The 25907-nt window shown below is 56.7% G+C and overlaps 2 protein-coding genes and 1 long non-coding RNA gene across 7 annotated transcripts; 2 read left to right on the top strand and 1 right to left on the bottom strand.

Annotated features, from left to right (window-relative positions):
* Positions 1 to 912: 912 nt before the first annotated feature.
* LOC142025074 (synaptonemal complex central element protein 1-like) lies at positions 913 to 9602 on the top strand. The gene is given in 13 exon segments (XM_075017535.1): positions 913 to 1192; positions 1195 to 1441; positions 2076 to 2135; positions 3288 to 3362; positions 4123 to 4170; positions 5048 to 5102; positions 5430 to 5519; positions 6503 to 6566; positions 7093 to 7159; positions 7579 to 7699; positions 8256 to 8345; positions 8772 to 8799; positions 9561 to 9602. Coding segments are annotated over 13 exon segments (1164 nt in total). The 5' UTR covers positions 913 to 1015.
* LOC142025101 (uncharacterized) lies at positions 4826 to 12053 on the bottom strand. Its single transcript, XR_012648593.1, has 5 exons — positions 11969 to 12053; positions 10533 to 10664; positions 8081 to 8325; positions 5863 to 5967; positions 4826 to 5472 (listed from the first exon to the last, which is right to left on the bottom strand). It is a non-coding gene; the product is annotated as an uncharacterized LOC142025101 (long non-coding RNA).
* A 408-nt stretch (positions 12054 to 12461) lies between these two features.
* Positions 12462 to 25703, top strand: CXXC1 (CXXC finger protein 1). Of its 5 annotated transcripts, none has more exons than XM_075017448.1 (16): positions 12462 to 12553; positions 12962 to 13080; positions 13348 to 13448; positions 13557 to 13711; positions 15718 to 15873; positions 15979 to 16005; positions 16290 to 16442; positions 16839 to 16946; positions 18301 to 18485; positions 18839 to 19046; positions 19268 to 19378; positions 19696 to 19745; positions 23465 to 23561; positions 23648 to 23800; positions 24872 to 25023; positions 25258 to 25703. In XM_075017448.1, the coding sequence occupies exons 1-15, from the start codon at positions 12551 to 12553 to the stop codon at positions 25016 to 25018; spliced, it is 1773 nt and encodes a 590-aa protein (XP_074873549.1). In that variant the 5' UTR covers positions 12462 to 12550; the 3' UTR covers positions 25019 to 25023; positions 25258 to 25703. The 5 variants fall into 5 exon arrangements, with proteins under 5 accessions (XP_074873549.1, XP_074873548.1, XP_074873547.1 ...); XM_075017447.1 differs by having other exon boundaries at positions 15715 to 15873; XM_075017446.1 differs by having other exon boundaries at positions 15697 to 15873; positions 16293 to 16442.
* Positions 25704 to 25907: the final 204 nt, after the last annotated feature.

The following is a 25907-nucleotide window of genomic DNA, read 5'->3' as shown; positions in this document are numbered from 1 at the left end:
TGGTTAACTGACTAAATTGGTGGAACAGCCCCTGCAGTGCTCCCAGGCTGCGCCCCTTGGAGGCAGGGGCTGCTGCAGCCATGCTGGAGGGCCCCCGACCTTGCTGGGCTACGAGGGGCTGGGGCTGGGGCAGCCTCCTGGGGCGGGAAGCTCTAGTCCCTGGTGGTTAACTGCAGCTGGGAGCCTCATCCGTTTAGAGTGAGGCTTAGTGGTTAAATGCTCAGGCCAAGCCCCGGGCACAAAGGGGGAGAGAACCCAGGAGTCCCGGGTCCTGTCCTGCACCAGAGCCCCGCCCCCGCGAGGGGTTAGCCCCTCCCCTTTCTCACGGGAAGGGGCGGCTCCCGGACGGTTCATAACCACGTGGCACGAGCGGGCAGGGGGGGCGGGGGTGGCAGAACCGTTGGAAAGAGGCGGGAAAAAATCACGGGGCAGGGGTTGAGCGGCCGGGCAGTTTCAAGGCTCCCCTCTGCAGTAACTGGGCGGCGGTGTTAAGCTCCCCCCAGCTCTGGGCACGGGGCATGGAGGGGAGTAAAGAGGGTGAGAGGAGAATGGGGCAGAGGGGAACAGCTCCAGCCCCCCGGGGTGCATAACTCCATGGAAAACCCACAGTTCCCTGCTCTCTGGGGCAAAGGGGTGTGTGATCCCACTACACCCTGTTCCCTCACGCCAAGGGGGAAATCCCAGTACGCCCTCCTCCCTGCCACCAAGGGGTCAGGACAATCCCACAATGCCCTGCTCCCTCACGCCAAGGGGGGGGTGATTCCCACAATGCCCTGCTCCCTCACGCCAAGGGGGGGGTGATTCCCACAATGCCCTGCTCCCTCACACCAAGGGGGGGGCGTGATTCCCACAATGCCCTGCTCCCTCACACCAAGGGGTCAGGACAATCCCACTGTGCCCTGCTCCCTCATGCCAAGGGGGAATCCCACTATGCCCTGCTCCCTCAAGCTAAGGGGGGTGTGTGATTCCCACGGTGCCCTGCTCCCTCACGCCAAGGGGTCAGGACAATCCCACAATGCCCTGCTCCCTCATGCCAAGGGGGAAATCCCACAGTGCCCTGCTCCCTCATGCCAAGTGGTGGGGACAATCCCACAGGGCCCTGCTCCCTCCCACAATGGGGCAGCGATGCCACAGTATTCTTGTCACTCGTGCTACAAAGTGGCAGTCCCACAATGCCTTCTCCCTCTTGCCAAGTGGGGTCCACACCAGTCTCACGGTGCCCTTTTCCCTCAGGCCATGGGCGGGATAAATACATGTCAAGCCTACAATGCCCTTTGCTAACATGCTGTGGCGCACATAAGCGCCCCTTGAAAACCTAGTTACAGGCCAAGGTTGAATTTCCAAAGTGAGTCCTTGATTTCTATGTTCCTCTTCCCAGTTCCCAGTGACTTCACGCCCAAGGCAGAGGAGCTGCTGTTGCTGGTGAAACAACTACAAGATGGTACTCAGGAGTGGGGGCTGGGGGTTAAGCAACCAGGAAGCAGGACTCCTGGGTTCTCTGCCCAGACAGAGGAGGGGAGATGAGTGAGGTCTGGTGGGTTAGAGTAGGGGGCCCTGGCAGGCAGGGTTTCTGGGTTCTACCTCCAGCTTTGGGAGGGCAGAGGGACATAGCGGTCGAAGAAGCTGGGGAAGAGGGGCTGGAGACAGGACTTCTGGGTTCTACTGCTGACCCGGGGAGGGGAGGGGAGGGGAGTGTAGTGGTTAGAGCCAGAGGGAGTGGGTGGTCAGGATTCCTGGAGTCTATCTGGGCTCTGGGTGGAGAGTGTGACCTAGAGTGTGTGGTGGTCGGGGAGGCTGGGAACCAGGACTCTGGGGTTCTCTCCCCAGCTCTGGGAGGGGAGTGGTATCTAGTTATCAGAACCGGAGTCTGTCAGAGGGGGCTCCTGTGTCCTTTTTCAGGCTCCACCAGTGACTCCATGTCACTTCTTGGTGCCTCAGTGTCTGTCCCTCCTCCCCCGGCCCCCGGTAATGAAGACTGGAATAACCCCTTTCCCCAAGGAACACTCCAAAGAGTCTTGGATGAAGGACACATGTTTGGAACACAACCAGATGTACCTTTCTCCTTCCCTCTGCAGCAGGGACGCTGGAGCCCCAGCTGGACGACCTGGTAGGAAAGATCAGCAAACTGCAGCAAGGTGAGGGGAGGGGAAGGGAGGGGAGGCAGTGAGCTCCCCTTACAGAACACACTTGGCAGCAGCCCGCTCCCCCAGCTAGTGGTGTTTCTCCCAGGACACCCTGCTACTGGTGACCCCAATTTCAGTCCCTTTCTACGTGCCCACAGGGGCTGGATTCTGCTCTTATGGAGAGTCTGTTTACATGGGGAGAGTTCCTGTACCCCCCGAGTCATACTGCTGCACCCGCTAATGCTCCTACTCCAGTTCAGTTTATGCTGCTTGGGAAGCCATGTGTAATGTGCCCCTGGACTTCACAGCAGGGACTCTGCATTTCAGAAAGTGTGTCTGAAATCAGACTCGGGCCCTTGGTAATGTATGAATCTATATTATCCATCCACCCCCAGGCACATCTCGCTTCCTATAACTCTATAGGCCCATACTGACCCCTCCCTCCAACCCTATATATACCCTGCACTATGCATCCCCATACTGACCCTTTCCTCTTTCCTACCCCATATAGATCCCCTAGCCATCTCCTACACACATCCCACTATCCAACCCCCATCCACCCTATGTCCACCCATCCTATAAACTCACCTCTATTCGTCCATCTCTGCACCTCCCTAATATCTAGCTCCACAATCTATCCCTCTATTTCCGTACACACCCCTCTTCTGTTTATCCATCTCCACAAAGAGATCATTATCCATCCCTATGTACCTCCCCACCATCCCTCCATCCCTCCCCTTACATACCCCCATCTCTCTATTCATACAGCCTCATCCCCTCACCTCTATTCATTCCCATCTCCCCCTCCATCCCCATACGTATCTATTTTCTATAGCTGTTTATCTGTGCACACACCCTTTTGTCTACCCATCCATCCCCACTCACCCATCTGTCTAATCTAACCATCTCCCCTATACACCCTCTTTGTCTCCTCTCATATACACCCCTCCATAGTTCCTGTGTAACTATGCCTATACACACCTCTCCAGCTGTCTCTCCCTCCCTCCTGGCTTGCCTCAGACACCCCTCTATGTATCGATCCCCATACACACCCGTCTATTTATCCATTCTTCCTCATTACACACGCCACCTCTCCAACCACAGAGACACCCCTCTGTCTCTCTCACCACATCCTCACCCATAACCCATTTGGTTTTGCCATAGCTAAGCAGGCTCTGAGCCAGGAGCTGCATGACGGCAAGGTGCGCAGTGAGGAACTGCAGGCAGAGCTGAAGGAGTGTAAGTCACCGCCCCCCACCCATCACCATTGCCTGTGGCCCAAGTCTTTGGGCCAGATTTTGAAAGTTGCCTAACTCCCCTAGGAACTTAATACCTAGAGCCCTGCAAATCCAAAGGTATCTGTTTTATATCCACAGGTGTCCACATCTGCAGCTGTGGGTGCAGATATCTGTGACTCATTTTTGCAGATATTGATGTGGATACAAATCCTGCAACTCTGCAGATCTCTGTATGTATCCACATCTGTGGCTGTAGCTGCAAATATCTGCACATGATTTTTGGAGATATAGATGTGGATACAAATTTTGTACCCACCTAGGTCTCTACTAAAACCTTTAAGGATTTGGACCAGGGGCTCGTCTGAGCTCTCTGGCAGCAGGCCACTTTGCACTGCGAGCTACTCCACTACCCAGCTGCATGCTGCGGGGGGCTGGACCCACTGGCCAGCAGGTGAGATATGTCCCCACATCCCAGAAGACATAGGTAGGACCCTACACAGAGCCAAAACTTGTATCCACATCAGCATCTGCAAAAATGACCCATGAATATCTGCATCCACATCCACAGATGCAAATACACACAGAGATAGAGCAGGTATCTGCTGATTTGCAGGGTTCTAAATACAAAAATTGTGTCTGAATCTGTAGCTGCAAAAATGAGGTGCAGATACCCACATACACATCCATGGATGTGGACACCTGCAGATTTGCAGGGCTCTAGATATGGGCCCCTGCAGGGTTGTTCTTGCCTGGTCTTGCAGTGAACGAAGAGAAGTCAAACCTGGATGAAATCTGCAGCCAGAAGCAAGGTGAGAGCAGGCTTTTAATGGGCGGGACAGCCGCCTGGCTGAGTGATGGAAGGAAGGGATGGACAGCCCACCAAAGGTACTGACTGCTTTGATGCAGTGCTTTGAGATCCACAGATGAGAAGAAACAAGCGTCATTCTTACCAGTAGGTCACACAGGCTGTAGCTGGCATACAGTGTACGCTCCAGCCTTACCCACCAAGTGCCCCCAAACTCTCTGTGTACCCCGCTCCCAGACCCATCTGGTTCAGTTTATTTCTGCTTTTATCCCCAGCCAGGGGTGCTATGTGACCCCAATTTCCCCAACCAGGGGCTTTATGTGTGCTGTGCCCTTTGCCCCCTCCTTTACACCAGGGTCCCCCGATCTCTCCCCAACCCAGGCCATCTATGTTCCCCCCATTCCCCCTCTCCTCACACCAGGGACCCCGATCTCTCCCCAACCCAGGCTGTCTGTGGTCCCCCCATTCCCCCTTCCCTCCCACCAGGGTCCCCCAATCTCTCCCCAGCCTAGGCCATCTGTGTTCCCCCCATTCCCTTTCCCCTCATACTAGGGTGCCCAGATCTCCGCCCCCCATCCCAGGCCCTCTTTGTTCCCCCATTCCCTCTCCCTTCACACCAGGGTCCCCCCAGTGTCCTCCATCCCAGGCTTTCTGTGGGCCCCCCCATTTGCCCCTCCTCTCATACCAGGATCTCCCCATCTTTCCTCTTCCAGGGCCTCTGCGTGCTCCCGAGGCCAAACTTCTCTTCAGACAGTGGCAGCCGGCCCAGGGCAGGCCAGAGCAAGCACCTCAAGGGGCATGGGGGTCACCCCAGCAGGGACCATCACTCGCTGTCTCTCTGGGCACCATGTCCCTTGCACTAATGCTTGTCTTCCTTCCAGAGGTCCTGCGGACACTGCAGCTCCGTTCCCAGGAGACAGAGGCTGAAGCCCACAGGTGAATGGGGCAGGCTTGGGACTGGTGGGAGGGATGGACAGACGGAGTGGGGTGTATGAGGACATAGATGGACAGAGTTACAAGGGGTCAGAGAGGCAAAGACAGAAGGCTCTGGGAGGGAAGTGAGGCCCAATGAGTTTGCAGGGAGAGAGCTAGGAGCCAGGACTCCTGGGTTCTGTTCACGGCATGGCCTGACACTGGGGCAGGTGCTTCTGCTTCCCAGTGCCCATAGATTCACCTGGAGAAGGTGTACTGGGATCCCCCTACCCTCTGGAAGTCAGGCTGCCAGGCTCACCAGGCTGGGCTGCTGTGGTTCGCCCCATGCAGGCAGCAGGCGTTGTCCCAGGAGCGCAAGCAGAGCATGGAGGAGCTGACAGCAAAGATCCAAGAGGAGAAGCTGAAGCAGAGGAAACAGAGGTACCCAGTGCCCCCCCACCCCACCCAACAAAGTCCCATGCCTTGAGATCAGCACGTGTCATACACGGCACGCAGCGGCTAGCACCCGCACCCCTCCTCAGCCTCTGGGCAGAGAGCAGGCCTCTGCTGCCAGCCTGGGGGGCAGTGCATTCTGGGATATCCTGCTGCACCAAATCCGGATACTCCCTTCTGACTCCAAGGGCCACAGGAATTTTACCTTGGCAGCCCAAAATGGAGAGTAAATCACTTAGAGCATCCGGGGCATGGGCCCTTGGGGCGCACCCCATGTGTGAGCCAGGCCGAGCCAGGGCAAGGTGGTCTGAGAAGGGACAGGGTTGTGCACCTCGGTTTGTTCACTTTTCTGGTGTGCGATGGCATCCTGCTGAACTAGCTCCTTCCTGCAGCCTGAGCTTCTCTCCCGGTCTCGTTCCCTGGGCGCATTCCTGTTCTGTATGGGAAATTAGTGACACGTAATTAACCAGCAGCCAGTCCACAGCACAGAGGTGATGAGGGCTTGGCCTAGTCAGTCACAGATTTGCCATGGGCCCTCACTTGCTCACCTCTGGGAGCAGAGGTGCTTTGGGGGTGAGTTCAGCCCATAGCTCCTTCCTTTGTCACACACACACAGAGGCAGGGTCAACATGGAGTGCAGGGAGCATCCCTCCAGGAGAGGGCAGCAGCTACTGCACTGTATGTAGCATACTCTGGTGTACAGTACAATATCTCTGCTACCACCTGCTGGAGAGGACCAGCCCAGTGAGTGAGTGAGTGAGTGAGTGAGTGAGTGTGTGTGTGTGTGTGTGTACACACACACTGCTGGAGGGATTGAGCCCTGCATTTTGTATACGGCAGGGGACAAGTCCTGCTCCGTGTGTGTCTGTGTGTCCCTGCTGTAGGGAACAAACCCTGCATGCGTGCGCAGAACCCAGCACTCCAGCAACCCTCTCTGCCTGTGACAGCATCTCATGCCCTGTTGTTTCCAGGCTGGAATTTGAACAACAACTGGATGAGCTGATAGAGAAGCACAAGACCCTCCAAGAGTGCCATGTAAGAGCCAATGGGGTCCCTGTGCTGTCTAGGCAGGGTGGGGTTGGGGAGACCAAGGGAATGACCCCCAGGGACAGACTGGGACACAACCCTACTGGCAGGGGACATATGCATGTGTGGGAGAGAGTGGGTTACAGCAGGGGGGGCTGGGAGCCAGGACTCCTGGCTCTGGGGGCGGAGGAGGAGGGAGTGGGGCTTAGTGGTTGAAATGGGGGACGGGAGGCCTGAGAGTCAGGACTGGGGCTAAGAACATCATGATACGTTAGCAAAAAACTAGGATGTCCTTGGTGTTGCACTATGGCTGTGTGCCAGCACTAGGGGTAGGGAACTGATATGAAGCCTCCGGTGGGGCAGGGGAACTTGCTAGTTGCTGCAAGCTGTGTCTGCCTCAGAGACCAGCCCTCAGTTGGGAAAAGAGCCCTTTATGGGGGGGGTCATTATGAGGGAAGCCCATGGATGCCCCCTCCCAGATGCTTCCCCCTCCACGTGGCGGCATGCTCTGTGAATGCCCTCCCCCTCCTCCTAGAGCATGGAAAAACTGGCTGCCGAGATCCACAGCATGGCGGAGAGCAAGGAGCGTTTGCTGGGTGAAGGTGATGAATCCCTCTGAGCACCACTTCCCAGACACAGAAAAGGCAGAATAGTCCTTTCCTGCATCTGTCTTGCTAGTGAGAGTGCACACGGTCGGGAGCAGGACTGTGTCTCAGCTGGGGGCTGTGTGGTGCCCATCAGGATGGGACCCAGATCCTGGCTTGAGTCTGGGCAGTGCCCAGCAAAATAGGGCCCTCATCTCAATCAGGATATGGGTACCGCCTGGCATGGTCGGGGGGCCCTGATATCTGCAGTGCCTGGCATTATGGGGCCCTGATCTGGGTTGGGGTCTGGGCAGCAGCTGGCATAGTGGGGCCCTGATCTCGGTCTGTGCAGAGCTGTCTTGCTGCAGCAGCTCAGCCCTTCTGTTCTCCCTAAGATCCCCCCTGCGCCATGATAATGCTTCTGTCATTTGCCCTAGACAAGGTGATCCAAGACAAACTGGCCGAGGTTGAAAAGCAGTTGGACTCCCTGCCGCAGGCAGGGGCAGCACCCAGCCAGGAGAGGATGTTCCTGAAGAGTCAGGAGGCCAACGCTACCCTGTGAGTGCTGAGTGCCCTCAGCCCTGTGCCAACAACCAGGGGAGCAGTAGTGCATCAACAAACTGGGAGCAGGACTCCTGGGCCCTACAACTGGACCTGGGAGGAGAGTGAGGTCTAGTGATTAGAGCAGAGAGCCTGGCATCCAGGACTTCTGGGTTCTCTCCCTAGCTTTGGGAAGGGAATTGGGTCTAGTGATTAACGTGGTTCTTTCCCCATCTCTGTGAAGGGAGAGATGTCTAGTGGTTACAGCAGAGAGACTGGCAAACAGGATATTTGGGCTCGCTCTCTGGCTCTGGAAGGGGAATTGGGTCTAGTGGTTAGCACAAAGGGGCTGGGTTCTCCTGTGATGGCAGCTTAGGTGCTGCAGTGAAAATGGCATACCTCTAGGCTAGTGCAGAGGTGCCTTGGGGCAGCACTGGCAGGGATCTGCCTGGGAGAGGCACTTGGCAAGGTGAGTGCGAAGAGATTCGTTTGCAGTGAAACCTGCCCTGCTCAGGGATGACTGCTGTCCATCACTGAGGCCTCTGGGCTGCTCCGTGCCTTCTGTTGTCTCCAGGCAGCTGTTCCAACAGGAAAACAAGAGAGCGACCAAGTACCTGGAGGCAGCTTCGCAGCACCACTCAGAACTGCAGCAGAAGTACAAGAGGTGAGTGTGGGGCAGGCTGGGAGAGGACACGTGGATTCTAGCCTGCCTCTGGGGGGCATGGGGCCTAGTGGGTTAGCGCAGTAGGGCTGGGAGCCTGGACCTCTGGGGTCTGGCCCCAGATCCATGAGCTTCATGCTGAGGTTGCTGGTGTGCTGTGGTCAGTCAGTCCAAGGCTGACTGGTTTGCTCTGGCAGTGTTTGGGCTTACTTTGCCTGGCCCAGTTCCAACTTGGTCGAGTCCACTCCAGCGCTCTCCGCTCTCCCCCGTCTCCAGTGGGCTGTGAGATTGCTCTCTCATTTCTCTGCTAGGGGGAAGTACCCTGCCTTATCCCTCATGCCACATATCCCTTCCTCAGCTGCCCCAGTGATGGGCCCAGGCAAGCACCCCTATTGTTTGCTTATAACCGTAATTTCTGGTCTCTTTGAGGCTGACAGCCGAGCTCGAAGCCCAGCAGGTGAGGACAATAGTGAGAAAGAGGAATCTCTGGTAGGGCTGCGTGTCACACATGGGGCAGGGCTCGACTAGCTTGTCTGCTGGAGTGGGACATTGCCACATGGGCAGAATACCCTCAACATACAGACAGAGAGGGGAGTGTGGGCATGGGTAAATGGCTGGAGGGGTGTGGGGAGGAGGGAGGACTGGGTGTGGGGCTTGGAGGGGAGGGCTGGTTAGCTGGAGGGATGTAAAACCTTGCTAGCTGTTTGGCTGGAGAGGTCCAAGCCCCAGTTGATGGTGTGCAAGGAGGTGTGCAGGGGCTGGTTGGCTGGAGGTGTGCCAAGCCTTGCTGGCTGGAGTTGCGTGAGGCCTGGCTGGCTGGAGGTGTGCAAGGCTCGGCTGGCTGCTTTCCTGGCTTTGGGCTTCTGCTAGTGCACTACTCCCCAGCTCAGTGATCGCTTGGGCTCCTTTGAGTGTCCCAGCTCCCTGAGAATACAGCCAGGGTCTCAGAGACGCCTGTGGCTGGGACCCCCTTCCCTCCAGGCTGCTGGCCAATGGGCCCCACCATGCCAAGCATCCAGGTCCTCCAGCCATTGCCTGGGGCAGTACAGTCAGACCCAGCTCCATCCCTTGCTGTCTGGGTGGGAGCCAACCCCTGGTGCCAGTGTGTGTGTTCTCATCCAGCCATGTCCCACTTGGGAAGAGCAAGAGTGGGGGGCGGGCAGGATGCCCTACCCCCCACATTTCCCCATCTTCCCAACCTGCTCTGCCCCACAGCAGGGATCCAGGGGCAGCTCAGCCAGCATGGAAACGGCTGCTTAAAAGCCACCGCTGTCTCTGCAAGAACCAGGGCTCCCAGAATGGCACCCCCTTGAGGATCATCCTGGAGTGAAGTCGGCCTCTGGACACAACCGTCTCCTTGTTATGAATAAAAACTTCCTTCCATACAGTCCCCTGCTGTCCCGTGCCAGGTTATTGGACTGAGGGCAGGAGCAATCTATTCCAATCTACAGCCCACAATGCAGGGAGGATGGGGATCGCATGGGGAGGGGTCAGGCAAGCCCCCTGAGAGCAGTGAGAGGCCTCAATCTACTTCCCTGCGCAAAGAGGAGGTGATGGCGCAACTTGATCTCCTTCTGTAAGTGCCTGCGTGGGGGAGCAATGTTTAATAACAGGCCAGCAGAGGGAGGTCTAACCCAATCCCGGGGCTGGAAGCTGAACCTGGGTAAAATCAGCCTGGGAAAAAGGCACCAGTTTTTAATGGTGCGAGGAATTAACCAGTTTCCCAAGGGGCATAGTGAAGTCTCCATGACCAGCTGTTTTTCAGTCAGGATTGGGTGAAGCCACCTGGCTAAGTTGGTCCCAGCTGGCATCGCTGGGCAGCAGCTGGTGGTCACCTCTGTGCCACACAGTCTCTGCCCTGTGTTGGGGGCTGAGGCCATGCTCGGGTCCCAGGTGTGCAAAGTTGGACAGTCTGGGAGATGGTGCTTCCCTGTGAGACGGCACTGGCTTTGTGCCATGCTAGGGGTCCTCTCCATTCAGTGCACTGACCCCCAGGTCTCAGTGTAGCCCAGAGGGTCTGTGCTGCAGGGAGTGGGGTGGGCGGCTCAGTAGGGCCGCTCAGCTTTGGAGCATTTCCCTAGATTTTCAGCCATCTGGAGAGGAAGCTGGGCTAAACCATGCTGAGTTCCCAGGTCAGGGGAGGCAGCTGTGGATAACAGATGGGGTATGCTTGTGTTGTGCTGTGCATACCTGAGTGGAGCAGCCTGTGGAACTTCCTGCTGCAGGATATCAGGGAGGCAAAGAGCAAAAGCACCTTCCAGCTGGGACATGCAGTCCTGGTGCCCAGGCTTTGGGCACTCGGCACCCCTGGCCTCCTGATCCCTAGAGGGTGAGACGAGTATGATAACGTGATGGGGGAGATACCTCCCTGCATGCCCACAGCTTCATGGAAACTTGGGGCCCCAACAGGGCCTATGACAGCCAGTGGAAAATTGTAGGGGAGCAGGCACAACCCCAGGGATTGTTATGGGGAGGAGGCCAGCATGTGCAGCTGCCTTATAGTGGGGCCACACCACTGCGACATCTTTGGCTGTAGGGCTGTGCCATACGCCACTGAGGGGTACGAGTGCTCTGGAATCCGCACCGTGGTTCTGATTGCCTCAGAACAGGTAGGGCCTAGATTCTCTGCGAAGGGAGAGGGCTGGTGGATGAGGACAAGGAATGGGCTGGGAGCCAGGACTCCGAGGTTCTCTGGTACCTTTTTTCTTCCCCTCCTCAGATAATGATCCAAATTGGGGTCCTTTGACCAAAGGGTTGCTGAGATATCTGGCTACACCTCTAGATTGCCAGTATCTATCCATCTGTCCCCATCAACATCATCATCAACAACCATGGGCTCAGTGCCCATTGGTATCCGATGCCTCTCTCAATATTTCCTTCCATCTTTCCCTGTCCAGTGTGGAGTGGCTTAGTTTCTGTAGAATAGCTCCACACTAATCTACTATATCTACTCATCTCTGCAGGGTCTGCCTCTCTTATTCAAACCATCCATTATGGCGAATACCAGGGTCTTGATTTTTTGTTCACCAATTATTCTGCAAATATGCCCAAATAGCTGTAACTTGCTTTGTATAATCTTCTGCAGTAGGTTCTCTTTCGGTTGTACCTTCCTATATAATTCCTCATTGGTGTCCTTCTGCATCCATCCTATTCTCAGGATCTTTCTATAACAACTCCTCTTGAATACCAATATCCTTCTCTTCAAATCTTTCATTATCACATGTCTCACATCCGTACAACACACTGCTGAATACACGTTTCCAAGATGCTCAGCTTCCTTCCTAAGCTGATTGCTTTGCTTTTCCAGATCTTAGCCATCACCTTCAAACTCGCTCTTGCTTTTGCTCGTCTAGTCACTATTTCCTTCTTCTCGTTATATTGCTCCCCAGACATGTGAACTTCTCCAATTCAATCCCATCTACACTGATCTTCCTTCCTAGCTCCTTACCTTCAAATACCATTGTTTTTGTTTGACTAATGTTCTTAATCGGTTCACACCGCATCCCTTCCTCATTTAACACCTGCACCGTTTCCGCTAGCGTCTCCTCATCTTCCTCAACAATAACTATATCAGCAGCCAACCTCAAGTTGTTAATTCTTTTCCCGTGCACAGATATTCCTTCTACCTCTTCCTTGAGCTTGTCCCTCGCTCCCTCTAGGTGCGTGATGAAGATACTGAGCGATGTCGGACTTCCTTGTCGTGTACTTCTACTCGTTCTAAACCCCCTTCCCCAATCCCCGCACGTTCTCGCCGCTGCCTCCGCATTTTCATTGATATCCGTCAACAACCGTATTAGTCTGCTGTCAATAGCACCTGTTCGAGTCAACTTGGCTTTCAGTCGCCAGAATCAAAGATGGCCGCTCCGCTGTCCATGATGCTGATTGAGTGGCGCTGCAGCGGACATATTTGATCCTGGCCCCCCGGTTGAGCCGATTCCAGTGGGCGTGGCTACTAACGCGCCGGTCTCTCGCAATGGAGGCAGCCGTATTTGATAGGGTCCCCTGCCTCCGGAGGTGGGGGTGGCCATATTGGTAGCGGGCAGTAGGGACGGGCCGGCTTGCGAGAGCGCCTTTGGCTAAGGTCGGCAAGTGACGCCGGAAGCGGAAGTAGCCGTCTGGCTAGTTGCGGGTGGGGGAAGCTGTTAGGACTTCCTGTCCGGGTGCTCCTGTTGTCTTCATTCCATCCGCAGCAGGAGCTTCGGAGCGACATGGTAAGAGGGGGGCGGGCGCCCGGGTTTGCTGGGAGGGTTGGGGTCCGGGAGCCAGGACGCCCGGGTTCGCTGGGAGGGTTGGGGTCTGTGGCTGGGAGCCAGGACTCCTGGGTTCGCTGGGAGGGTTGGGGTCTGTGGCTGGGAGCCAGGACTCCTGGGTTCGCTGGGAGGGTTGGGGTCTGTGGCTGGGAGCCAGGACTCCTGGGTTCGCTGGGAGGGTTGGGGTCTGTGGCTGGGAGCCAGGACTCCTGGGTTCTCTGGGAGGGTTGGGGTCTGTGGCTGGGAGCCAGGACTCCTGGGTTCGCTGGGAGCCAGGACGCCTGGGTTCGCTGGGAGGGTTGGGGTCTGTGGCTGGGAGCCAGGACGCCCGGGTTCTCTGTTGCCCTTTGTCTCCTGCTCTCACCTCAGGACAGCGAGTTCTCAGACCCGGAGCCGGCTGCAGCGGGTGAGGAGTCCAAGTCAGAGAATGGCGAGAACGCACCTGTCTACTGCATCTGCCGCAAGCCAGACATCAACTGTTTTATGATGTATGGAGACTGGGGGTAGGCGGGGGTGGGGAGTGGCTGCTAGGGTGCAAGGTGCCCCTGTATTGAGCTTGCAAGGGGCAGACCATGGCCTGGATTCCTGCTGCTGGAAGGAGGGTGGGTGACTTGCTGCCCCTGCAGCAAGAACCCAAGGGAGACTTGGACCAAAAGCTGGGCGGGGGTGCTCTCCCTGGCAGGAAGGGCTGGCTGCTGTAGAGCAGGGAGCTCACCAAGGGGCATCTTCACTCTCCCAACTCTCCTGCCCTACAGAGGCTGTGATAACTGCAATGAGTGGTTCCATGGGAATTGTATCAACATCACGGAGAAGATGGCCAAGGCCATTCGGGAATGGTACTGTGTGCAGTGCCGAGGTGAGGAAGTGGGCAGGGAGCCTGGACTCCTGGATTCTCTCCCCTGGCTGGGGGAGGGGAGCGTGGCAATACCCATGGCTGTGATGTTCTTTCCTCTCCCCTCTGCAGATAAGAACCCATCCTTGGAGATCCGATACCGGCACAAGAAATCCAAGGAGAGGGAGCGGGATGGGGAGCGGGATCGGGCGGAGAAGGACGAGCTGAGGAAGAAAGCCCAGGAACTGGCCCTGGATCAGAGCCGTGGGTCAAAAGTGGGTTCCCAGGTGAGGGCATCCTGGAGGCGGGGCATGGCACAGGGTTCTGTCCCTGCAGGCGGGGTTGCCAGGGAACCTAGCTAGGGTTCTGAGTACAGCTCCAACTGCCAGCCGGGCTTCCAGTTGCTGCCATTCTCTGTTTCTGCCAGTGGAGGACAGTCTTGAGCCTTCCTTTCATTCCTGCTGCATGCAGGGGGCTGAGTTAAGGGTAAACTTCCTGCAGTGTGGTCTTGTACTCCTGGATTCCTGGGCAGATAGCTGTGACTGAGCTGCCATGCTGTGTTAGGTGCAGCCATTCCTAGGTCGCTCTGCTCCAGAGGTGGCTGCAGCTCAGCACCGGGCAAGCCATTCCATTTTGAGTGGCAACGTGCCTCTCTAGCTAATCAAATTAGGCATTTTGAAACAGACTTGCTAATTTCCTTTCCATTTCTATGCCGTATTTCTGGTGGCTGGATGAAACCAAAGGGCACAGGGTGAATTTCCAACTGTATCTCATCATCTGTAGCAGCACAACACATGCAGCTGTGCAAGCTCATCTTAGACCAGGATGTGTTCTCTCTGCCTCTTAAGTCCACCTGGCGATTGTGAAGGTTTCTCCTTGCAGCCCAGCCCAGCCCAGCCCTGGTGCATGTCCACCTGCCCTGAGCCAGGGGAGATGAAATCCCATGGAAACCTTCTGATTTCTGTGAGAATAAAGAGTCCCAGTTCTCCTGGGATAGTGACCCCAGGACCGTATGGTGGAAATTCACTCAAACGGCTGCTCTCGGCACATCTTGATGTCTTTCCCCTCCGATCTTAGTGCCTATGATTGGTTTGTTGGGTTCCGGGAGGAGTGTTGAGTATTGATTGGATTGTGTGACTCCATGAATACAGCAACCGACAGAGGCATTTCCATGGTTTCCACAAGTGAGCACAGCTCTCCTTGTACACGGATGGCCATTCGCAGCCAGCGGGAAGTGGAAGGGACAGAAACCCGTGTTCTGGTCCATGCCGTCGGCTGCGAATGACGATCTGCAGCCAGGGAGAGCTGCCATTGCCTGGTATCTGTGGAAGTGCAGGTAACTATAGAGGTGGGGGCCCGCCAGGGACCAACCCTGCCAGATCAAATCCGGCCTATGGGCTGGTATTTGCCCATCCCTTGTTTACAACCATCGCCAAACTGTAAGCCTGGTGCAGAGTCAGCCCTGCAGAAGAGCTGGGCTGTCTGATTGCCATAGAAATGTCTCAACTGGGCCAAACCCCGAGAGTCCACCGCTGGGAGTGGGGTTTGGCGTCTGCTCAGGCTCCTCTCTTGTACAAAAATCGCAGCGCAGCCAGGAAGTGAAAGGACAGGGGCAGCAAATAGGTTGTGTGGAAAATAAAAACAAGACGTCCTAGTTGGACCCTTTTCTGGCTTATTTGGGCCCCAAAACTGAAGGCAGCTCTGGGGGCTTTGGTAATAGCTGTGAGGTTGTGGTGTGTGTGGAGGGGCTGGGTTAATCCTTGAAAGGGAGATTCTCTGAGCAGCTCATATGAAATGCAGACCTCTAGACTGGGGATTTGGGGGTGCAAATAGCTAGACTTGATTAAAAGGCATCCCTATGTGTTGGCTGTGGAGGGTGTCTGGTGCAGTCCCTAGTTACCAATATTTAAAGCAAAGGTCATGGTGCCAAACAAATTAAAATTGTTAAAGGGTGGGTTTCCAGATTACAGGCGTTTCCCTTCCCAGCCAGCTTTAGCTTTGGACTTGCGTGGCACATCTAAATGACCTCTTTGCAAGGAAGAATCGAAGGGGCTGGGATGTTTTAGGGGAGAGAGGAAGGCAAAAATCTCAAACTTGGCTTGTTTGATAGATCTTGCCAAGAGCAAGTCATATTTGAAGGCAGCAGATGGACTGATAGTTTCAAAGATGTGGGAGTCAAAATGGTTTTTCTTTCTGCCCCCAGTTAAGGATGCCCCTGGTTAAAGATGCCTCCTCCATCTTTCTACAATGTACAAACTTGTCGTTCTTACAGTTCTCTCCTCCGCAACAGCAGATCAAGCGCTCAGCCCGGATGTGTGGGGAGTGCGAGGCATGCCGGCGGACGGAGGACTGTGGCCAGTGTGACTTCTGCCGTGACATGAAGAAATTCGGAGGGCCCAATAAAATCCGCCAGAAGTGCCGTCTGCGGCAGTGTCAGGTCCGGGCACGGGTGAGTGCTGGAGCCTTGGCATCTGAACTCTTTCCCAGCTGCCCCACTCCAGAGAGGGCTGCATGTCGGCTGAGCTGCTTACCAGCGTGTTTCTTTTCTTCCCAGGAATCCTATAAGTATTTCCCAGCCTCGGTAAGTTGGCTCCATCCTTTCTGTGACCTGTTCTCTCCCTGGCTGTGGGAAGGGAGTGGGGGCTACTGGCTAGAGCTGGTGGGAGGCTGGGTGCCAGGACTCCTGGGTTCTCTCCCTGGCTTGGGGAAGAGAATGGAAGACAGATCCTATTCCCAGCTTTGCAGTTTGACCGGTCTGTTCCCCACTCTGTGCCTGAGTTTCCCTGCCTGAGTGTAGGGGTGGGCACAGGGGAGGCAGTAGGCCTGCGAGGTCAGGCAGCAAGTGTCACTCTAACCCCATCTCAGCAGATGCTGCGGGGCCGGGACGAGGACTTGCAGATGCTGAAGGAGCAGTTGGAATCAGCCGCCACCCCCGAGCCGCTGTCTGACGACGACCTTCCCATTGACCCCGACTTATACCAGGAGTTCTGTGCCGGGGCCTTTGACGACCAGAACCTGGTGAGGATGCGACCTGTCCTGTGGGGTCCCATGGGTGGCAGGGCTGCAGGAGAACCTGAGGCAGCCGGTCCAGCTAGTGTTCTCCAAGCTCTGTGGCCGTGGCCCTGTTGCCTCACCCCAGAGGTGGCTGCATCCCCATGCAGGCATCCCATCCCTGGCTGTTCAGCATCTGGGGCCTTTTTTATCCCAGTGCTTGTCCCTGGGCATGTGGGTGGCTCCCTGGCCGGGAGGCTAGGCTGAGGATCAGCCAGGGCGGGCTGGCTGCCTGGTTTGACCCTTGAAGGTCTCTGTAGCCCACTTGAGGTGGGGGAGAAGTGGATGGATAATCTCTGGTTTGGGGGACCGTCTGGGGCAGGTGGCTTCTCTAGCCCACTTGTCCTCCTCCTGCCGCCGCAGCCGTGGCTCAGTGACCCAGAAGACGCCCCATTCCTGGACCCTGTGCTCCGCAAACGCGCCGTAAAAGTCAAACATGTGAAAAGGAGGGAGAAGAAATCAGAGAAGAAGGTAGGAGGGACCAGGGAGACTTCCCCAGGTCTGGGACATAGCTGGGCTCTGAGAGATAGTGGGGTGCAGTGGTTAAAGCAGGGCAGCTGGGAGCCAGGACTCTTGGGTTCCCCCCTCAGCTCTGGGAGTGGGGTGAGGCCAGAGTTCCATTTCATTTTTCCTGCCCCACGTGGAATGCATTTTGTTATGCGCACTCGTGCGGTGCAACAACCACCTTCCTCTCCACGCCCATGTGGCGGGGGTGGGGCCAAGGCTTCTGAGCTGGGGGTCGGGGGGGCTCTGGGCTGGGCAGCGGAAGGGTACAGGACTGTGAGGGCTGCGGCTGGGCCTGAGGAGCTTGGAGTCTGGTGAGCCGGTCGGGATGCCAGGGCTCTGGCTGGGTGTGCGGGCTCTGGAGTGGGGCTGGGGATGATGGGTTTGGTGGGGAGGAAGGTGTTCAAGGTGGGGCAGGGGGTTGGGCGGGTGAGGTGCAACTACCGGTCCTGCCGCCCTAAGGGCGATCTTTCCCCACTGCATCTCTGAGCCCCTGTGCAGGGCTTAATGGGAAGGTGCGTGGCTGTGCACCTGCGGGGGAACTTAAAGTGGGGACTAGTGGTTAGAGCTGGGGGGAGGGGTTGGGAGCCAGGACTCTTGGGTTCTCTCCAGCTCTGTGAGTGGTGTGAGGCTAGTGGGTGGCACTGGGGGCTGGGAGCCAGTGGCTCTGGGAGAGGCATGAGGGCTAGTGGTCAGAGCGGGGGGCTGGGAGCAGTGATCTAGGAGGGGCGTGAGGGCTAGTGGTCAGAGCGGGAGGCTGGGAGCTGGTGGCTCTGGAAGGGGTGTGAGGGCTAGTGGTCAGAGCAGGAGGCTGGGAGCTAGTGGCTCTGGGAGGGGCGTGAGGGCTAGTGGTCAGAGTGGGGGGCTGGGAGCTGGTGGCTCTGGGAGGGGCGTGAGGGCTAGTGGTCAGAGTGGGGGGCTGGGAGCAGTGATCTAGGAGGGGCGTGAGGGCTAGTGGTCAGAGCGGGAGGCTGGGAGCTGGTGGCTCTGGAAGGGGCGTGAGGGCTAGTGGTCAGAGCGGGGGGCTGGGAGCAGTGATCTGGGAGGGGCGTGAGGGCTAGTGGTCAGAGCGGGGGGCTGTGAGCCGGTGGCTCTGGGAGTGGCGTGAGGGCTAGTGGTCAGAGCAGGGGGCTGGGAGCAGTGATCTGGGAGGGGCGTGAGGGCTAGTGGTCAGAGCGGGGGGCTGGGAGCTGGTGGCTCTGGGAGGGGCGTGAGGGCTAGTGGTCAGAGCGGGGGGCTGGGAGCTGGTGGCTTTGGGAGGGGCGTGAGGGCTAGTGGTCAGAGCAGGGCCCTGAGTCAGTCTCTCCCCCCTGCCCCGCAGAAGGAGGAGAAATACAAGCGTCACAAGCAGAAGCAGAAGCACCGGGACCGGTCACGGCACACGGAGCGGCCGGATACCAAGGACCCGGGCTCGCTGCACCAGTGCCTGGGCCCCGGCTGTATCCAGCCTGCCCGGGCCGCCTCCAAGTACTGCTCCGAGGAGTGCGGCATGAAGCTGGCTGCCAAGTGAGAGTGGCCCCCGGGCGCCTGGCCCTGCCCCCGCCGGGATCTCCCAGCCCCCGGGAACCCTCCTGCTCCAGCGGGGCTCCCAATCCCCTGGATCAGAGCCCTGGGCTCCCCCAGCCCTCTCTCTCTTCCCCCTCCCCTACCGATCAGCCCTCCAGAGGCTCCCCTGGCTGATAACAACAGTGCTCTCCCCAGCTCTGTATGTGCCTCCTGTCCCAGAGCTGATCCACAGGGCTCCCCGTAGTCCCCATGGGGCCCCGAGCCCTGTATGCCCCTCTCCGCCCATGGATCAGCCCCCCGGGGCTGCAGCTGGTTGGTGCCCCGCGGCTCAGCCCCTCCCTCCCCCCCGGCAGCCGGATCTACGAGATCCTGCCGCAGCGCATCCAGCAGTGGCAGCAGAGCCCCTGCGTGGCGGAGGAGCATGGGAAGAAGCTGCTGGAGCGGATCCGGCGGGAGCAGCAGCAGGCCCGGCTCCGGCTGCAGGACATGGAGCGGCGTTTCCATGAGCTGGAGGCTGTCATTGCCAAGGCCAAGCAGCAGGCCATCAAGGAGGATGAGGAGGTGGGCGGGGCCTGGGGGTCCTAGACGCCGGGTTCCCCCTCAGGCGGGGGAGGGGTTCTGGTGGTTAGCGCTTGGGGGAGAGGCTTGGAGTCAGGACTCCTGGGTTCCATCCCTGGCTGAGGGAGGGGAGTGGGGTCTGGCGGTTAGATTGGGACAGTGTGTTGTCCTGTTCTCAGAGGTTCCCCTCGGCACTAACCAGGCCCCCCGCTTCCGCCCCACAGACCAACGAGGGAGACAGCGATGACACAGACCTGCAGATCTTCTGCGTGTCCTGTGGGCACCCCATCAACCCCAAGGTGGCGCTGCGCCACATGGAGCGCTGCTATGCCAAGGTACCTGTCCCTGCCCTGCCTGCCTCCCCGTCTCCATCACTGCCTGGCACTGCAGGGCCCGGGTGACAGACTCGTCTCTTGCCCGCCCTGCTCTGCCTCACAGGTGCTTGCTTCCGCTGGCTGGGCAAGCCTTCCCTGGGTCATGTTCTATGCAGCTGTTCTCCAGCTTCTCCACCCCAGAGCTGGCTGCATCTTGTGGCAGGGCGAACCCTCCTCTCCTCGCAGCATTATGTGTGGCTGTTCCCTAGCTGCCCTGCCTTGCCCCTGTCTCCCTCCTGGTGCACTGACGAGTCCTATTTTTTCCCTTTTCCTCGCAGTATGAGAGCCAGACGTCCTTTGGATCCATGTACCCAACTCGCATAGAGGGGTGAGTCCTGGGGTGGGAGTGGGGACAGGCGCTCACTCCAAATTCATCCCCCTGGAACCATATCAGCTGCCACGGTCTGTGCTCTAAATCTTCCCCCACCAACCTGACCCCTTTGTTTCCGCCCTGGTTCTGTCGTGTGTTCGGGGCTTTAGATTCAAGAGAAGCCAGGAGACACCAGGGAAAAACTCTCCCTTAGCTTTTATTGATACCCAAAAGAGCACAGGCAAGTAATGTAAATCTGTTTCCACACTGAGGAGAAGTAACAATGGTGATCTAGTCACATCGCACTTCAAAGCCTGACAAAATCATTGATTAGGTGATGAGCTTTCGTGGGACAGACCCACTTCCTCAGATGTGGAAGTTCTGATGAAAGTGAACGGGCATGATGCAACTGTAACAGATGGAAGGAGCTTAACTACCCACCGGGAGAAATGAAAAAAACAGTGACAGGGCCAGACAAATACTCAGAAACCAGCTACTGATGTATAGGTAGGCCCACGACGGCCAGTAACAGAACACCACTTGTCGTTAGCTACAGCCCCCACCTCCAGCACGTTGTCAACAACCTACGCACTGTATTGGAACATGATGCGACACTCTGAGAGGCTCTGGATCACAGGCCTGTTCTCTCCTACAGACAACCACCGAACCTCAGGAAAATTCTCACTAGCAACCACAGGCCACGCCACAGAAATACTAGCCTTGGAGCTCTTCCCTGCAGGAAACCTTGGTGCCAACTTGTCTGTATGTTTGTTCTGGAGACACCATCACGTGACCTCACCGCGTCCATTACATGATGAGCGGTTCATGTTCCTGTACCTCCACTAATGTTATCTATGCCAGCAGTACCCCTCTGCTGTGTAGATTGGACAATCGCTTCGCCAAAGAGTGAATGGACATGGTCAAGACCTGAGAATCTGCCCTGAAGCAAAGAGACTAACATCAGATTACAAAGGGAGGCATCTGAACTGGAGCTTATTCTCAAGTTCGACACTTTGCACCTTGGTCTTGGTAGAGACAGATACCAATTACCTTACACCTTAGAAAGACAGCTTCCCCATCTCTGGCCTTCATAGCGGTCTCCGGCAAGTCACGTAACTTAATAGGCACTGGCAGTAAGTAATTCTCTTCTGCCTCTTCCTCACCCTCCTCCCACCCTCCTTCTGTTGCTGATTTGTCAGTTTTCATTTAATTTTTTTCTGTTAGATTTGTGTTGTGCCAGTTCATGTTCATCAGAATTCCAGGTCTGAGGAAGTGTGTCTGTCCCACAAAAGCTCATCATTTAATCCAATGATTTTGCTCATGTTTAAAGTGCTATAGGATGGCTTTTTTGTTTTGTGAAGATACAGACTCTCACAGCTACCTCTCTGTGACCTCACGATGATAATCTAGTGATGGCCACATACCGGCCGATACACAAGTTGCTTGATTTTAGCAATGTGAATATACCTGAACCACTTTCTAAACATACCCAGTTCTGCTGTTAGCAAACTTAGAATTGCTGTGGGCCATCTCCTCCGGGATGCTGTTTCCAACAGTACAGGTCAAACCTCTCTAATCTGGCACACTTTGGTACAGTAACACCCATGTCAGATGGTCGATTGTGACCTCTTTCTTCTCCCATGCACGGAGGGCTCCACAATGCGTTAGCTGGTCAGAAAAGCTAACAGCAAATAAGGCAGTGGGTTACCTTATCTAATCCCATCCAATGATTGTTTCTTTTCACCTATGGTTATACTCCACGGCTCTAATAGCATCTGCCAATTACTGCTGACGTCAGGTAAGGCGTCTCTCCTGCCTATGCTTTGGACTCAACTTATCAATTAGAATGCTGCAAAACTGTTGTTTAGCTTGAACCTCTCGTCCAGCATGATTATAGTGAGCTGGACGACCTCTTCTCACGGTGCGGCCAAGTTTCCTGCAGTCCCCTGAGGTTTGTTTCCTGCCCCCAGTCCTGGCTCTCAGTGCTCTGTGCTGTTCCTTAGCTCTAATTTACCCCTAAATATCATCTAGGAGCCCAGTAATCCACAGAAGTGTTGGTAATGCTGCTAGACAATAGCGACCTCCTGTCGTCAGGCCCGTTCTCTCATCCGTCTCCAGCCAGGTCCTGAGGGTGCTGGGTGAGAAAGGTTCAACCTGTACTTAGTTGTCAGGGCTGTGATTGATTCTGAAAGTTTTTCTGCTGATCCAAAACCGAATGTTCTGGGAGCAGTGACCCCTGGCCCCGGCGTGTCCCAGTGTTTTGTGAGGGTAAATGATGGTACAAGATAACGTTTTTCTGCTGAACGAAATGGAGCGTACTTGCCCCAGGCAGCTCCCTTGTACCTTTGGGAAGATGGATGATGGCACAAATGGTTCCTGCCTCTGGCTGTTCCCCACCCCCGGCCTTGCCTGCGGGCTGCGCGCCATGCTTCAAATGGGACGGAGTTTGGTTCCGTCACAGAGCTTTCCGCTGAACCGGGGAAACCTGGCAGACGTTATTCTGGGGTCAAGGTGGGGTTGCCCAGAGTCCTCTACAGGCTCCTCCTGCCTGGGGTCCCCTCTCTCCATTGTTGCCCTGCTTTGGATTCCCAGAGGACCACGAGTCCCTGCTGGCTGCACGCACCTGTCCAGACTCCTAGTCCTGTAGGGTTAGCAGGGACGTGAGAGTCACTTAACCCAACCCCCAGCCATGACGCAGGATGGCTCTGGCCTCCTCTCAAAACCTGCCAGCGAAGGAGCTTCCCCCACCTCCTGGGACCTCGGTTCTGTTGTCCCACTGCTCTGCCCCTCTGGAGATTTCCCCTAGAGTTAATCCCCCTGTACTCTGCCATGGCTCGACCCCATGGCCCCTGGTCCTGCCTTTGGGGGGCGAGAGAGAACAACTGCTCTCCGGCTTTTCCAGGGCAGCCTCTCGCCTATGTGAAGCCGCTCTCATGTTCCCCGTCATCGTGTCTTTCCCAGGCTACATACACCCAGTTCCTGTGGCCTTCGCCCCATGACTCGTGTTCCACCCCTTTGCTTGTCTTTGTCGCTCGCCTCTGGGTCCTTTCCAGTTTCTCCACATCCTTCCTCCGTGCTGGGGACCAAAACCGGACCTGGTGCCCCAGCTGAGGCCAAGCCAGCAGCAAGTTGTTATGGTCGTCTGCCATAACGCCTCTGTGAATGCAACCTCGCGTCGCATGCGCTTTTGGTGTTGCAACACGTCTCCTTGCTGACTCACGGCGAGGTTGTGATCCACCCTAACTCCCAGCTCCTGCTGCAGCCCAGCCTATTCCCGCCCCCACCCCAGGCTGTATTTGTGCCTTTGGTTTTTCTGCCGCAGGTGTAGCGAGGGGCTCTGTTGAATTTCGTTTGGTTGCCAATAGCCCAGCTCTCCAGTTTAGCAGGCTCCCGGTGAGCGTTAGCGCTCTGGCAAACTGCCCCGGCTTTGTCTTACCTGGGAAAGCTGTTTAAAAACTCTGGGCCCAGACCAGAGCCCCGAGGAACCCAAACAAGATCTCCCAGTCTGACGACGTTCACTTCCCAGAGGAGTCCTGGGTTCTGGCTGCAGGAGGGCAGGGTGGGGGCTGACAGCCAGGACTGCTGGGTTCGAGCCCCAGCTCTGGCAAGCAGAGGCGACTGCCAGTGCCTCAGTTTCCCTCCTGCACAATGTGGCAATACTGCCTGGTTCCGGAAGGGGCGGGCTCCCCACTGCGGACAGCTGCAGCCCCTCAGCCGGGCGTTGTTCCCTTCCCTAGGGCCACCCGCCTCTTCTGTGACGTGTACAACCCGCAGAGCAAGACCTACTGCAAGCGGCTGCAGGTGCTGTGTCCTGAGCACTCCCGTGACCCCAAGGTGAGAGGTGCCAGCTGTGGCCAGGGGCTGGGCTGGATGGGGGGCTGGAAGTGGGGCAGCGTGTCAACCCCGGGTGCCCCCTCCAGGTGTCAGTGGACGAGGTGTGCGGCTGCCCCCTGGTGAAGGACGTCTTCGAGCTCACCGGTGAGTTCTGCCGTGTGCCCAAGAGGAAATGCAACCGGCATTACTGCTGGGAGAAGCTGCGTCGGGCTGAGGTGGACCTGGAGAGAGTGCGCGTGGTACGGAGCGGGGCTGCGGGGGAGGGGAGCTACCCTGGTGGGCCCGGCGGGGCGCTGCGGGGGAGGGGAGCTACCCTGGTGGGCCCGGCGGGGCGCTGTGGGGGAGGGGAGCTACCCTGGTGGGCCCGGCGGGGCGCTGCGGGGGAGGGGACGGGATGGGGATGCCTGATGCCAGCGAGAACAACAAGAATGCCTGTGGCAACTTATAGACTGACAGATATTTTGGGGCATAAGCTTCTGGGGGCAAAGCCCCGCTTTGTCAGATGCATGAGTCCGGGGGGTGGTTTCAGAGGAGTGTTTAAAGAGGGGGGTCCCAGTAGAAGGGAGGGCCAGAGCTGACAAGGTCTATTCAGTCAGGGTGGAAAAGGCCCATTATCAGTAGTATGTATCGAAAGGAAAAACAAGTCAGATCAGACAGTGGGATGTGGCCCATTGTCAGAGTCTAATGGGGAAATATTAACACCCAGGCAGAGAAGCTGCTTTTGGAAGGGGCCAGCCACTCCCATTCTCTGGTTAATCTTGGGTTGATGGAGTCAAATTTGCAAATAAATTGCAACTCAGAGGTTTCTCTCTCCATGTGATTTTTTTGAAATCTTTGTTTTAGGACTTGCTTTTAAATCTGTTACTGAGTGTGGGGGGAGCCTGATGTGTTCCCCCCCAGGCTTCTGTACGTTACATTCTGATGTCCGATTCACGTCCATTTATTTGTTTACGGAGAGACTGTCCAGCTTGGCCAATGTAAATGGCAGTGGGGCATTGCGGGCACACAATGGCAGGTATTATATTAGCAGACGTGCAGGTGAAGGAGCCCCTGCTAGCGTGGTTATGTTAGGTCCTGTGATGATGTCACTGGTGTAGATGTGTGAGCAGAGTTGGCAGTGAGGTTTGCTGCAGGGATTGGTTCCAGGTTTAGAGTTAATGATGCAGTCGCTGTTTGTCGTCACTGTGTGGCAGTTCCTTAATGCCCCCCCACTCCCCCGAGCTGGTTGCATCTCAGCCACCAGGCAAGCCATCCCACCTGGGGGGCCATGCCTGGGGCAGCTGGGTGACAGCTCTCTGTGCTATTGGCAGTGGTACAAGCTGGATGAGCTGTTTGAGCAGGAGCGCAATGTCCGCATGGCCATGACCAACCGGGCAGGACTGCTGGCGCTGATGCTGCACCAGACCATTCAGCACGACCCGCTGACCACAGACCTGCGCACTACCACTGACCGCTGAGCCGGGTGAGCAGCTGGGGCAAGGCCTGTTCCCTCGGGGGGGTGTCAGCTCCCCTCCAGCCCCAGGGCAGGGGCTGGCTGGCTGGCTGGCTCTGGGCTGCTGAATGGGGTAGGGGCCTGTCCCCCTAAGGTACCCCAACTCCCCGCCGGCCCCAGGCCAGGGCTGGCTGGCTGGCCACAGGGAGAGGTGGGCAGCAGAGGTTTAACTGTTGTCTGTCTCTCTCTCTCTCTCTCCTGTAGGGCCGGTGCCAGGCATGGTGGGTTTTCCGGACGCTTCTTGGTTCTTTTTTTAATGATTTTTTTAAACTTAATTTTTTTCTTTAAAAAAAAAAAACAAAACAAAAAAACACAAGAAAAGGAAGGAAAACATGGCCCAGCTCTGGGGGGTGGGAGGAGGGGAGTATGACCCTGCCCTGGCCCCTACTTGCTTCCCTCCACACCCTCGGTGGCCTCTAGTCCTCATCCCACTGGCTCTGTGGCTGAGAGACGGTGGGGCTTTCCTGCTCACTCCATTCCTTCTGGGGCTGGCTTGTCCTTTCCACCCCCTCCCTTACACCATAGGTGCAGTGCCAGGTGAGGGGGTCTACCCCCGTGATACACAGATTCTAGTTCTTGCTGGGCTCAGGCTGGGGTGAGCAGGGGCTGGAGGAGACAGCAGTAATAAAACAGTTTCAAAGTGCAGCTTCCTTCTGTCTCCTTGGGGTGCGGGGGTTGGCTGCGCTGTTCCCTCATTTCTCCCCTCCCTGCTATCCTACCCCGCCGTGCAGCAGGGAGTGCCTCAGGTTAACGCCACCTGAGCTATTCCTGCCCATCTATCTGATCCTGCATGGGGCAGTTCTATGGATTAACCCACCAGCTGAGCCATTCCCCTGTCTGTTCATCCCTGCAGC

Source organism: Carettochelys insculpta, chromosome 22 (assembly GCF_033958435.1).
Source record: "Carettochelys insculpta isolate YL-2023 chromosome 22, ASM3395843v1, whole genome shotgun sequence".
In the NCBI taxonomy this organism is placed as follows: domain Eukaryota; kingdom Metazoa; phylum Chordata; order Testudines; family Carettochelyidae; genus Carettochelys; species Carettochelys insculpta.
This window is presented reverse-complemented; position numbering and strand designations above follow the sequence as displayed.

What these genes read in the sequence shown, in the direction of transcription:
- CXXC1 (XM_075017445.1), top strand. An exon ending in TGGAGCGCTGCTATGCCAAG is followed by an intron (nt 19,379 to 19,695) that starts GTACCTGTCCCT and finishes TTTTCCTCGCAG; the next exon opens with TATGAGAGCCAGACGTCCTT. An exon ending in TACCCAACTCGCATAGAGGG is followed by an intron (nt 19,746 to 23,464) that starts GTGAGTCCTGGG and finishes TCCCTTCCCTAG; the next exon opens with GGCCACCCGCCTCTTCTGTG.